We start from the raw sequence: 14,129 nt of genomic DNA, 5'->3' as shown, positions 1-14,129 counted from the left end.
ATCAATGTGATAAATTCAAGATTTAAGTGTCATTTGAAACAAATGAGCAAATACTATCAAGTGTTTTTAGTTGATCATACCTCCAGCTAATTAGAATTTATTGAAAATAATATTTTTATCATCTTTCAGTTTAGAAAAAATATCTTGTTGAAATTTTTTTTATTTATGATAAATTTGGGATAAGATATCACTGGTTCTCATTGGCTGACCAACATGCCAGCTAGTGCTTTTTTGATATCCATTGTCTACTATATTGTGAATAAATTGAAATATCATTGTGATGAGGAGAAGATAGTCAGAAAATAAACAAAAAATCACTTATTTGTGCCAATGTTTTGACCTGAATTTCAGGTCTCCATCAGGGCAAAAAACAAACCAAAAAAGAGATAACAACAATCACTCAGAGAAACATAAGAAAAAGAATAAACAAAGAAATTTGGAAATATACATGACAATAAATTAAGTAGGAAAAAGTTAATTAATAACAATAGAAGTAGATAGTGGTAGACTGATAACGATAAAAGATGAAATACAATATTATATAATTAAGAATTATATAAAATAAATCATGAAAAATTAAAAAAACAAAAAGTGTTGAAGAAATAAACAAAGTGAATGGTGCAGAAGAAAATGTAAATGATGAGTAATTAACATAATAAGATATGTTAGTAGTGTCTAAAATAATGAATAAAATAATTTAAATATAATTTATTTACTGACCCCACACCTGACCATCTTCTCCTCATATTAATCTACGGTCAACTATTAACATCTCATTATGAAATATTATTGATTTACTATTACTTTAATAAACTATTATTACAGCAAATTATTTTACATAAATAGTGTAAATTTTATCCTCATTACAAAAGGTCTATAAAATCGCATTAACTTTGAGATTAATTGCATGATTTTTTTTTTCAAGTAAAATTTAATTTTCTTTTTATTATATTTCAATAGAAACCATGTATTGTATGTTAAAATTGTTTGTTGAGGAATAAAAAAAGAGCAAATCTTTATAAATATTCATTTATTTAAACAACATTTTATAAAATATGAAATGAGAACTAACTTATATAATTTACTGTAAAGTATACAAGTATTATTTACAATTAATTTCTCTGATCAATTATCAATTATGAATAATAAACTAAATTATACTATATGAAGAGAAGGTGTGTGAATTAATTACTTGTGGGATTAATCAAATTTGTTCCCTCTAAAAGTTATGTTTAAAAAATAAAATTCAGTGGAAAATCAAATTAATGTTATAGGAAATTAAACACTGTTTCAATTATCCTCAGGGCCCTCCAGGAGAACCCGGTAGTGCTGCAGAGAAGGGTGATCGGGGACTACCGGGATTACAGGGACCATCTGGACCAATGGGCCCACCTGGACAAGATGGACTAAATGGTGAGAAAGGAGAAGCAGGTCGTCCTGGCAATGGAATCCCTGGACTGAAGGGAGATAAAGGAGTTCCTGGACGCCCAGGTACTCCAGGAAAAGATGGATTTGATGGAGATAAAGGTGATAAAGGAGAACAAGGTTATCCAGGACTATTAGGACCCAAGGTTACCAATCATATTTCCTTTTGCTTTATATTGTTTTGTTTTAAAATAAATGGTTTGAAAATAAATATACAAAACTACATGTTTTTTTTGTAATCATTATTGTATGAATTTTGGTCTAATATAAATTAATTTAGGCTTGTAAGTAAAACAAAATTTAAAAATTTTCAAGTTTGAATTTTTTACTTCATGTGTGTGTTTGTGTATTTGAACTGCCTAACCCAGAAACAAAAAGTTGAACAAAACTGTAATTACATATTTTACAGTATTACGTATTTACAGCAACTTTTTTGCTTATATCGACTTTGCGCAAGTGCCACTTATATCTTGGCATATATATACTTTTTTACTATTTCTCGAAAGCAGCTTTAATGATTATGTTAAACTTATTATATCAATGTACAATTAACTTATCTTTAATATCAACTAGTTTTTGTTATCATTGAAATTGTCTGATAGGATTTGAGTCAAAGTTGTGCGATGCATTTACCTAACCTGATCTTTAGTCACTAAAATTTTAAACTGTAAAATTAAACGATATATATAATTTTTTTTTAGTGATTTGAAATAATCTAAGGATCGTAATGATTTTTTAAATGTTTTTTCAACATCGGCTTAAAAGCTTTTTAAGTGTCATATTTGAGATGTGAAATGTTTTTCTAAAATAAATTCATAGATGGCACAATCATCTATTATTGAGTTAAGAACTCCTCTATTAGTACAGATAATGAAGTACTGAAAACACTCCCTATATAAAGTGGTTGGACTGTTGATGAAATGATCTAAAAACATCTTGTTTTTTTACGAGATTGAGGAATCAAAAGAGTCCATGAAAAGCCGTATGGTGGAAAGATGTTTTTAGGAAGAGAGGAAGGGACAAATGTGGGTGTTTTGAGGAAATATAAGTTTTGCAATTATGCATGTTGCCTGAGTATTTTTAAGCTACCTTTTATTATAAAAGTTATATTTTATTATAGTAAAAACTAGACATATTTATTTATAAATTACATTTCTTTTTTTTATTTTATTTTTAGTTTTTTGGTAATAACTGGAAAACTTAGGATTTTTTGGGGATAACATTCTTTCTAAAATTGAAGTAAACAAAATTTTCTTCTAAATCCATTAAATTTTATTTCCAAGTAATCTGTGATCCAATTGAGAGTGCTATAAAATAGTCCAGCTTTCAAAGATTTCAAAGAGAGAATTTTCAAGAAAAAAATTTAGAAATTTTTGAACAAAGATTCTACAATTTTTTTAGGATGCTAAATACAAGTTTCAAGTTTAATATCTCACTTGCCAGCAGCTTAAAAACGAAAATAGGGGGGAAGGGAATGTAATTTTTTTGCTTTTAACTTGAATACTAAGCATTTTTCAGAGATAAATACTCAGTAAAAAATTAAAGCAGGCAAAATTATATTTCATTTTAGATCATCCTGCGTTGTAGCTTGATAGGCAACTTTTAGGTTCGCTATGAAAAGTAAAAACTAATAGATTTAATCTCTTAAGCAGATTACCTCAAATTAAAATTTAATATGCTCTGTAATTAGTAATAAAAAATATGGGAATTTTATTCTAAAATAAATAAAATGGTTATTTCATCTTCCTTTTGTTTTCATTAGATTCAATGTTAAAAAAACAAAAAACAGATGTGTCACTTGTACCAAAACTAATATTTCATTTATAGTAAACATGTTTATTGTGGCTGTTAATTTTTTATTTGGATACATTTTTATTATTAAATCTTCATAAAACATAATAAGGAAACCTTTTGAACCACATTAAGCCCACATAAAGATAAACATATATCATAATAAACAAATTAATACAGAAATAACCCTATCTAAACTCCTATTCATTTTAAGAGTCTGGAAGTTATTGCACATCTCCATAAACATAATAGCGGATTGTTAGAGCCCCCAAACACTGGGTTTCATTGCAAGTATATTCAGTCCCATGTAACTGTGAATGTCACCATACAAAAAACAAACATAAAGAAAGTATATTAATATGTTTTCAGAAGAGCCTCGAATTTTGTTCAGCTGTGGACGGTACCCGACTACTTTCCCAAGTTTCATTATTTATAGAGATTACTAACAATTCCCTAATACTTTAAGCAATAACACCCTTACTCTTATACTTATCTTATGAATGGGGTATCGATAGGATTTCTTTATTAGATTTTTTTTGTTTGATAACACTTTTTTTTCATTTTGAAATGAAATACCTTTGTTGATCTCAGTCATAATCGGTGTCACCAATGTTGTAAAAAAAATGTTACACTTTTACTAGTTTATTTTCAAATCAACAATATTCTCTCAAAATTGAAAAAATGATAAAAATCTGACTAACCTGAAGAGTAGTAGAGTTAGGTTACTGGACAGTTATATAGGTTACTGGACAGTTATATGTGCTGACTATATCTGCTACACTGTCACTAAGAGTGCTCGATATTTTAAGAATATTACGGAATATACAATATTTGTTCAGTATTTTTTAACTAAATTTGCCTTAAAACTCTCATGGGATACTACTGAGTAATTTGAAACATCAAACTTAAAAATCGGTTTCGCAGTTCATTCAAAAAATGCCCTGAAAGCTCCAGATCTCAGTGAATAATCTAAGCCATCAAACTTGAAAATCGGTTATACTGTTTTCTTAAAAATTGTTACAAACCTACAAATGAGCAGGTGATGTAACACCCCTAAACACATTACTCTCCTTTTGGCTTTGTCATTGTCAGGTAATAACTTATACTTTTATTCTAGGCATATACACTCATCTCTTCCGTTATGTTTCAGCCTTTTTAAATATTTTCATATTCACTCTAGTCACAATTTCAAGAAATATTTTCAAATTTACAACTCCTAGAAGGAATCGTAATGATTTATTTTTTAAAATTCTGCTTATTCCCTACTATTTTTTCACTGAGGTAATTTTTTTAATATCTACCATATATAATCTAATATTTTACTAAAGATTTATTTTTAAAAAACATATATTACTATAAAAACATATAAATTAACAAGTATTTCACTCATATTAGGTCAAAATTTATATTTCTTTAAATAACAAGGAGAGGCTACTTAAATAGGTCCCCCAATTTCAATGAAATTATTTTTAGTGATACTAGATCACGAAAGAGTTCTTGACACCTTTCTTGAACTTTTGTTCACATGTTTGTTTGACATAATTTTTGAATTTTAGAAGCTGTAACAAAGATATTTGTCTTCTTTTTTTTTATATTTTTAAAGATTTTAATTACTTTAAAATTGAAGTGTTCAATATTCGGTGATTTTTTTACTTTTCTCTTGTTGACAATAACTTTATGTAATCTCTTTTTTTATAGTTTATATTTTTTATACATTTTATTATTGTATACTTTAATGTTATTATTATTATTATTAATAACATAGTACGATCTTAATATGTTTTAGGGTGTGATCGGTGAAAGGGGGCCCCCAGGATCACCTGGTATGGACGGTAAGCCAGGTTTAGATGGTGAAGTAGGTGTGCCTGGAGATGGTGGTGAAAAAGGTGAAAAAGGTTTTATTGGTCCTCCAGGAAGGCCTGGACTTGAAGGACTCAAGGGAATTAAAGGAATGACAGGTAAAATTTTAGATGTTATTACTTAATATTTTTTGAGCTGTACAAAACCTAAAAATATAACTATTCTTAAGTTTGAAGTGAAATAGTGAGAAGATTATGCTATAAAATGACTTATAGTTAGTTTCATGAAAGTGTTTAACTTTGGACCACCAGGTCAATGGGTGCCAAAGTATGTCTTGAGATTGAGGGAGCCTAAACCTAAGTGTGTACAATGGCTTATCACTAGGACGATTTTAGAACAAGGCTTTTGAGAGCATTGTTTTCGTATGTAAAAGTTCAACCTTTTAAAGATAAAGTTACAACATAAAACAACTAGAAACTCCTGAAAATTGACATTGGTTGTCGTTGCTCCAAGCCAATAATATAAGTGAACATTTGAACTTTGTATATTAATATTAAAATTTTAAACTGACGAATTAACAATTTGTTTTTGTTTTGCTGTTATTGATACTGATTCCACCTTTTCATTTTCTATAAGAACATTCCAATCCCCTTCTTCATCACTCTGGAAAACCTCCTCTGTACAAGAACTTTCAAAATTGCATAATGTTATACTGATTTTGACAATTTGGCCTGTATCTATAGGGTTTAATCAAAGGTAATTTAAATTTTTCCTTTAATATGGCCAATGCTCTTTCAATTATTGAATGTATGGCCTTCAGTCACTCATTATATCTTCTTTAAGTAGGGTTGTCTGGTTCCTGGTGCAATAATGTCTTGAATCTTCATGCAATGCAAGCATGCTTATATGCATTACCATTGCAGGTGTTTTCAATGGATACCCTGATTCTCCTAAAAAGAACCACATTAGGAAAGATGTTCTGTGTTTTCATTGTCCAATACAACGTACTATCTTCGCAGAACTCTTTAGTCATGGACGTTTCTAGAACATTAACCTAGACGGCACTGACAGTAAAACATGGCTATATGGGTGCAAATGAACTTTTAACGTTAACTAAGTGGGCTCCATAGTGATCGAAAAATACCACTTTGTTTATAATAGGAGTGTCAATGGGGATTTTCCCAAACTTCCCATTAATCTGGAGAAATTTAGCCATATTATAAAAATAATTTATAACTGCGAATAAATAATAATGTTATTTTGTAAAGAAACGGCTTTTTGAAATAAAAAGCTGTTTATGGTATCAACAACACTTCTTATGCATCTACAAATAGTGTGTTCACTGATGCTGTGCATATTACATATCGTGTGACATTGGCTTCCACTTCCCAGTTACTACAGGGCAATACAAATTTTATGTTTTGTTTTTCAAAGATATATGAGAGGTTGGTTCTGAGGCGTCTCCAACAATACCGAACATGCAGGGTTTAGAAAGGAGCAAATGTTATGCTTACCTCAACAAATTAAAGTTTGTTTTCATTGCAAGCAGAGTTCCCTTGCTGTATTTGTAGATTTCAAGACAGCTTTTGACAGGGTTAATTGTAAGTTTCTGATGCAGAAGCTATACAACCTGGGACTTAGAGGTCGACTGTTTACCTCACTTAGGTCATTCCTTGCGCAAAGGACCAGGACAAAATCTCATATTTTAGACAAACTCTAAATAGTATACTGCAGGGATCAGTTTTAAGCCCGACACTCTTTAATAATTAATAATGATTGATGATGTGATTCCTGCAGTGTTCTCAGTTCCAGGAGTCAATGCATTATTGTATGCGGACAACTTGGTCATCTGGGCAATATCAAATAACATTCCTGCCCTCGAATCGGCCTTGAGTGTTGCACTAAGGACCTTTCAAAGTGGGGATCACAAAGTGATATGGAAATCTGTTAATTTGATGAAAAAGCTGAAATTCATTCTTTAAGGTGTTCCTTAAAGAATGAATTTCAGCTTTTTACTCTATCCACTAAGAGACATCCGGTCTCGCTATCAATTGATGGTAATATGTTGAGACAAACAAACTATGCCTCCTATCTTGGTATCAAGCTGGATACCTGTTTAACATGGAGAGCTCATACTGGTAATAATGTATCAAAAGGAACCAGAAGGACCTGCTGAAGAAACTGACCAGATGAGGAGCCACTTAGGATGTGTTGGCACTAACCTACAAGACCTACATGTGACCTGCAATGTAGTACGGAAGTGAACTGTTAGTGACTGCTTCTAATTCGACCATCAAAAATCTCGATGTAGCTTAAAACCATGCACTGAGAATAATCACAGGTGGTACCAAGTCAGTGCCTATTACAGCAATGGAGCTTCAGACTGGAACCTCCAATGAACCTCTAAAATATAGACGAGTATTATAAAATTTGTAAAATGAGTATTACAATATAGTATTAACCTTTTCAGTGAACGCATCGGACAGAGTAAAATCGAATTTTGACTGACATACACACCTGCTGTAGGACCATTAGTCATACAAACCACATTTCTATCAAAAGTTAAATCCTTGAGGGAAGAGTATTGCCTGGTCCAGTCCCTTTAGAACCCTGAATAGTTCCCATCGGCTCAAGACCTGATTCCTCGCGGCACTGGAAGCTTTTACACAAGCCTATCATCGCCAGTCTCCAAGCAGAATACTCCACCAAACGAACTCAAGGTCATTGCATTGGAAACTTTGCACACCCAATTTCTGGAGAAAGAATAGCTGCTATGCACAGGCAGATCAGCGATTAGAGCAAGAGGAAACGGAGGATCAGGTGTGTACTGGCATTGAGATGTGTAGCCGCACCTGTTGGTTGCCTTCCCAGCAACTTTGATATGGAAATCCTATTCATCTGGCTCCGGAGATACTAGTACCTGAAAATATAGCATGAGGCGTTATTCTTAATGATTCATAGGCTGAAATAGTCAGCCTATGCAATAACGGGCCAACAAGGTCTAATGAAGTATTGGAGGTGTCGGGTTTAAGTAATCCGAATTTTTCGGTTATTTTTTGGTTTTATAGTAAGGCGGGGTCGGGGGTCTCATTTTCTGATGCCCCCCTTGCCACGGACACCGGAAGACCCCGAAGATGCTGCAACTCCAATGCCGCCCCAGCCTAACCACCATTCAAGCTAGGACCTAGCCTGCCCCTACCATCACGCCAGAGTTCAGGACACGCTGGCCAGCCACTGAGGAAGAAAGACGTTCTTTTTGACACCAGGTCTTCACCGTTTCGCCCACCGCACACCTCGACAAGGGAAGCGGCCATAGGACACGGAAGTGACCACAACAGCGAAACTTCCCACAGTCACTCAGATAAGCCAATACAATCTATGAGACCCTAATGCTCTGTGTTATATTATTATAGATAGATCATTTAGACTAACACAATGACCCAGTTTGCCTCTCCAGGGAATTAACTTTAGAAATAAAGGGAAATACATGCATGTTAATAGCCAGAAAAGTCTCACAATTTTCAACCCCCCCCCTTTCCCACAATAATTTTAATTTATTATAATGTTAAAATACACTCGGGATACCTGAAGTATAGCACGAGCAGGTCCCGATGTAAAAAGGAGGGTAGAAGACTACTGGAGGAGCTTCTCATAACGGGCACTGTTGTAACTCTGCAATGGATGCCTTCACACGTTGGAATCTGGGGAAACGAACAGGCCGACCCCTTAGCCAAAGAAGGATCCCAGATGCCCATGCCTCATGCACCCACTAATTTTACTGTGGCTAAAAGTCTCATCAATGCATCTTTGAGAAATAAGCTACAAAAAATCTATCAGAAGTCTGCAGAAGGAAAGCAGTGGACTGCCCTCATCAACACAAGTGATCGCATACCTCCCGACCTTCCCCCGCCACGTATTGTTTAACGCTTTTAGAGCTATAATTGGTCACCATTACATGGGTACACATCTTCAGAGAATTGAAGCAAGAGATGATCCTCAGTGCTCGTTTCGCTTCGAGTCAGACATGACATCCAACCACCTGTATGACTGCCCTCGTCTGAATGACATTAGAAAAAATGTTGATGACGATGAGACCAAGTGGTTAAAGTTTACAACGCTTTATTGGGCTGCCAGAACCCTTATGGGGTAGCTCATATTCTTCTATGGAAGAACCTTGACCCTGCGGCGTAGGGGCAAAAAAAACCCTAAATCAAATGATGTTAGTCTGCAGCCTTTTTGGACTCAAAAATGTGCTCACCTGAAGATAATTCATTTCTCTTATAATTTATTCTAGTCCACCTCCTGAATCGAATGAGGTCATTCTTCTATCGTATGAACATTATCTACAGCCATCAAATATATAAATCTACCCACGGTTGGCAGAATCTTATCTAAAGGGGGGCCTCAACATGTTGGCCAAGCCATGGCATGTGGATGGGTGGCTTGACTTGGCTGGTACGAGTTGGCCTAAGCTCGTTGCCGTTCTGTCAAGAGTCGGTATTTTGGACACAGATCAAAGGGGATTCATGTTGCATCTCCACCTTTGTTCTTTGTTTAGTTGTAACTGAGAGCTGTTAGGAGGTTAAAGGTGTTTGTTGTTACTTTTTATAATAAGTTTTATATGTAATCTTATTTATTTATATTTAATCTCCTTTCATTTTCTTTTTTTTTGTAATAAAAATAATATAATCCCATTGCAATGGCTGAAACCACTTGTACGTCTGCTATGCTTGCCTCTCTGAAAAACACTGACATGTGGATGTTCTACTCGAACGGTTCCTTTGTTTACCAAGCATTTGAACTAGTCTCCAATTCGTGGCGAGCAGCCAACATGTAGAGACCCCTTAAAACCACTCTTTTTAGAACTCAAAAAGTAATTTCCTAAAGACAATTAATTTCTTTATTAAATTATACTAAAGCACATCCTGAATCAAATGATGTTAATCTGCTGCCTTATGGGTGCTATCTACGGTGCTATTAATCTCAATAATTAATTTCTTTTATAATTTATTCTAATTCACCTTCTGAATCCAATGAGGTGAGTTTTCCATCTTATGAATGTTATCTACAGCTGTCAGAAACTTTCTGAAGGCCCCCATTTTGGGTTGTTGGATGAGTCTAGGATTATTTAGAAATTTAATTAGTGATCTTCCTATCGAACATTTTCAATTCTAAAAAGATCAGTGTTAGAGAAGTTTCTGCAAGCAGCTGGTAGTATCCATTAGCCAGCTGACTTGCATAATTTGAATAAGATGGTGGTTCGTAATTGTCTTCAGACAAGAACTTTTTTAAATTTAAGAGTTAAGGTTTTATAAACATTTCTGTCTGCCGCAAGGCCTAACTAGGTTTTGGTTATAGATTGAAGTTTCTTGCTTTTATTTCCTTTAAGGTGTAATTTCTGTATTTCCAACATTATCATAAATAATTTCTAATACTCTGTGTTGGAAGGCTTTTAAGAAAAATAGATTAGGCACCAAATGGGTAGATTGAAATTCCTAACACGCATCAAGAGGTCATTGAAGGTTGCGAGGAGAACCTACTTTGAATAGCTCAACATCTTCGAGCTTAACATAAGTCAGTAGTGTATAATGTCCGACATAAATGTTTAGATTTTATCTTTAATCACATGGATAGAAGGAATAAAATACTTCCAAGTATGATGTTCAGAAGAAAGTTCAATTCTGAAGCCTCAACAGCAGAGAAGCAAATCAAAGAGAAGCAACAATAAATAAGTTTACTTTTTTTTCCCCTTTTATTACTTTCCCTTTCACTCATACAACTCTCTAATGTAAAGAAAGTATATTCATCAGTAAAAAAAAAAAGTTTTGAGATTACAGTAAATTTGTCTGGAATCTGAAAAATGTATTTTTTAAATATAAGAATAGATTCCTTCTCCAAATGGCAATTTAAACTTTCTTATTCATGAATTGTATCTTAACTTTTTTATCTGAACACTCAGCTCAAACAATGGCTGACAGACAAATTTAATGTTGGCAAACCTTCAAATTGGTGTGAAATATTTTTTAAAAATTATTTAATATATTTTTATGAAAATGATGTTAAATAACTATCTCATAACATTTATCTTTCACCTCTGTAAAAAATAATGTTATGTGTACTTAACTGAATTTGATGAAAATTAATTAGTTATAAGAATCATGAATAGTGTTAAAATAAATAAATAAAAAAACTTACTTCTACTTTTTTAATAAACAACTTTGGATGATATTTATCTCATTAAACATTGTCACCAGAAATGGTTGTTTGACTAGAAAAAAGTAATAAAATGAAAGATTAGAGTTAACGAGTAGTTGATAAAACATAAAACAAAATTATTTTATAAATTTTAAATGTAAATATTTAGTTGCACAGCTACAACTAAGTTCCAAAGGGTTTATTTGCTACACATTTATTATATTTATTTTCAGGAATCAATTTACACACTCTTGTGCGATTGTGACATGTTGTATATTGACTAACCTACTTGCTATAATTGTCTATCTTAGTAATCTTCGAGAGTTTGAATTATATCCTATTTATTAATTCTATTATCTATTTACTTTTTCATATAATTCTCCCACCTGAGGCAGTGATATCGTGATAATTAATGCAATGATCACATTATATCTATCAATACACCCTCTAATAAAAGGATTAATTATTTATTAGGAAATCCCGGTTTTCCTGGGGAGCCAGGTAGAAGAGGACTCAAGGGAGATAGAGGTTTACCTGGAGTGATAGTGTCAGTAAAGGGAGATATGGGACCTTCTGGACCACCTGGACCACCTGGGCCATTTGGAGAAAAAGGAGACCGGGGAGCAAGTGGACCTTCAGGTCTTCCAGGGCCTCCTGGTAGAGTAGGTGATAAAGGCCAACCAGGATATGATGGTCTACCAGGGTCTCCTGGACCAAAGGGTATTTTTTTATTTATTTTCTTAACTAATAATTATTTCTTAATTATTCCTATAAATTATTTTGAATTCCATTCTACATATAAACATCTGGTGTCGTTTTGCTGTCTTATTTACCAGTTCAGATGGGGTAAAAAATTGAACATTTGTGCATTTCTCTGACACCCAGTCCTTATCAAAGTACAAGGGCTCTTTTGACTATCAGAAAACAGTTCTGAACTTGGTATTGGTTGGGTATCTTGGAACAGATGTCTGTTGGTCAGATTATTGATACTAGAGTGCTTGGAACTGCTAAAACTGTACTATACATGCTCTGACCTGTTTTCTAACTGTCAAACATGTTGAAGGAACATGCCTACAGCTATAGTTGATGTGTTTGTCATGATATTGGAGAACATCTTGAAGTTTGGTTCAGTTTTAAATATAATCTTTTAACACATCAATCTCCTTGATTAATATGAACTTTATTTAATATAATCAGCATAACCCTGGGTTAAAATACATCTTATTCAAATGAAAATTAATTTAATTATATTTAAAAAATTTACCAGTGAGTTGGTATTTGAAAATTAAAACTTAAATAAATCAAGGCATCTACTTTGGTATTTAATATAAGAAGTTATCACCAAGGATACAATTTTATCTCAAGTATCATGACTTTTATTTATATTATTTTTATAGTAGTTTAGTTAAATCTAAATTAATGCATTTATATTATATTATGTTTAATATTAAGAAATAGTATATGATTACATATAATATATGAAATTTGTATTTTTTATTTAAAATTCAATTTTATAAATTTTATGTTATGAGATAAGTAGTTTTTTTTTGTTCAATCTATATGCTACATCTCAAATGTAAAATATCTAAATTTTTGATGTTTTCATTGATTACTCCTTGTGACATATTTTCAAGTGTTTCTTTAAAGATTTGTTCATGATTATTTCTTAAGGTTAAATTAGTGATTAACAGTGGGTAAATTGTATAATTGGAAAAATCTTCCATTTTATGATTTACATTTGACAGTGAACATGAAAAGAACTGCTACTCTGAAAGGTTATTCTATTCATTGGGATTATTATTTGGAGTTATCAATAACGTGTACTAATGCCCACTCAAGTGATGAGCATACACCCAGTGGATCCTTGTCAATGCAAATCAATACCTTACTTAAGTAGATTTCCTTTTCAGGAGAGATGATATAGATAACATTAAAGTATAATATTTTAGAATAATGTTGCTATATACTGGTCCTTGAATAAAACAAAAACTTAGAAGTTGCCATCATAGCTGAGAGAGGCCTAGATTCGTTGTAGACCTTTACATTCCTAGTAGTTACTCTATAAAGCGAAATTCGTGTGAGTCACTTTAAAGGAGACAGCCTATAAACTCAGTACAAGTAGATCATCTCTCTATGTCTAGTTTGATATTTCTCAGATACATTCCTTCCCTAAATACCTTTGCATAACCTAGGGTGTATATCCCTTGGAAACTCCTATCCTTCTGCAAGGAGCTAAAACCCATACCCTTAGGACTTCCTCTCTCTCCTGTAAGGATCTAAGGCAAGGCCTTAGGATTTCCTTTCTCCCCTGTAAGGATCTAAGGCAATGCCTTAGGACTTCCTTTCTCTCCTGTAAGGATCTAAGGCAAGGCCTTAGAATTTCCTTTCTCTCCTGTAAGGATCTAAGGCAAGGCCTTAGAATTTCCTTTCTCTCCTGTAAGGATCTAAGGCCTTAGGACTTGCCTATCTCCACTTGACTGTAGGTGCATACCCTACAGAGTTTTGTTACTCTCCTGCGAGGATTCAAGGCTCAACCCTTGGATTCAACACTTGTAACTCGCTGGTTTTATGTGGTTTGGAGTGTTACTCTCCACCGAATCCAATCCTCCTGTCCTGCTAACTTTACCTAAACTTACTAAATAAGTATTGTCAGAGGCCTTCTGATACTTGTGCACCTCACCTCCTAAATAGGTCCTGGGACTAAACACATACTTTTAGGATTTTATAACACTAATGTATAATTAGGGAATAAATCCAACATTCAGTAAGTTTAATAAACCATTATTTATTTAGTAATAAACTTTATTTGTAAGTATTCATGAGATGTCAAGAACATTAACTTTGTAACTCTAGATAATCCTTTAATAGGTTCTATACACAGATAATACTTAAAGCTAGAAAAGATCACACACTCACTA

The 14,129-nt window shown here is 32.9% G+C and overlaps 1 protein-coding gene across 3 annotated transcripts in view; it reads left to right on the top strand.

Moving 5' to 3' along the window:
- LOC106685721 (collagen alpha-2(IV) chain) overlaps positions 1 to 14,129 on the top strand; it is a 109,564-nt gene that overhangs the window by 65,426 nt on the left and 30,009 nt on the right. For all 3 annotated transcript variants that reach the window (XM_067053432.1, XM_067053430.1, XM_067053431.1), the window contains exons 21-23: positions 1,305 to 1,571; positions 5,003 to 5,174; positions 11,686 to 11,931. In XM_067053432.1, coding sequence (XP_066909533.1) covers positions 1,305 to 1,571; positions 5,003 to 5,174; positions 11,686 to 11,931 — 685 coding nt within the window. The remainder of the gene's footprint in view (positions 1 to 1,304; positions 1,572 to 5,002; positions 5,175 to 11,685; positions 11,932 to 14,129) is intronic.

This window comes from Halyomorpha halys, unplaced genomic scaffold (assembly GCF_000696795.3).
Source record: "Halyomorpha halys isolate HHAL.00 unplaced genomic scaffold, Hhal_1.1 Scaffold726.1, whole genome shotgun sequence".
Taxonomy (NCBI): Eukaryota; Metazoa; Arthropoda; class Insecta; order Hemiptera; family Pentatomidae; genus Halyomorpha; species Halyomorpha halys.
The sequence above is the reverse complement of the archived record's forward strand: the minus strand, read 5'-3'. Positions and strand labels throughout refer to the sequence as shown.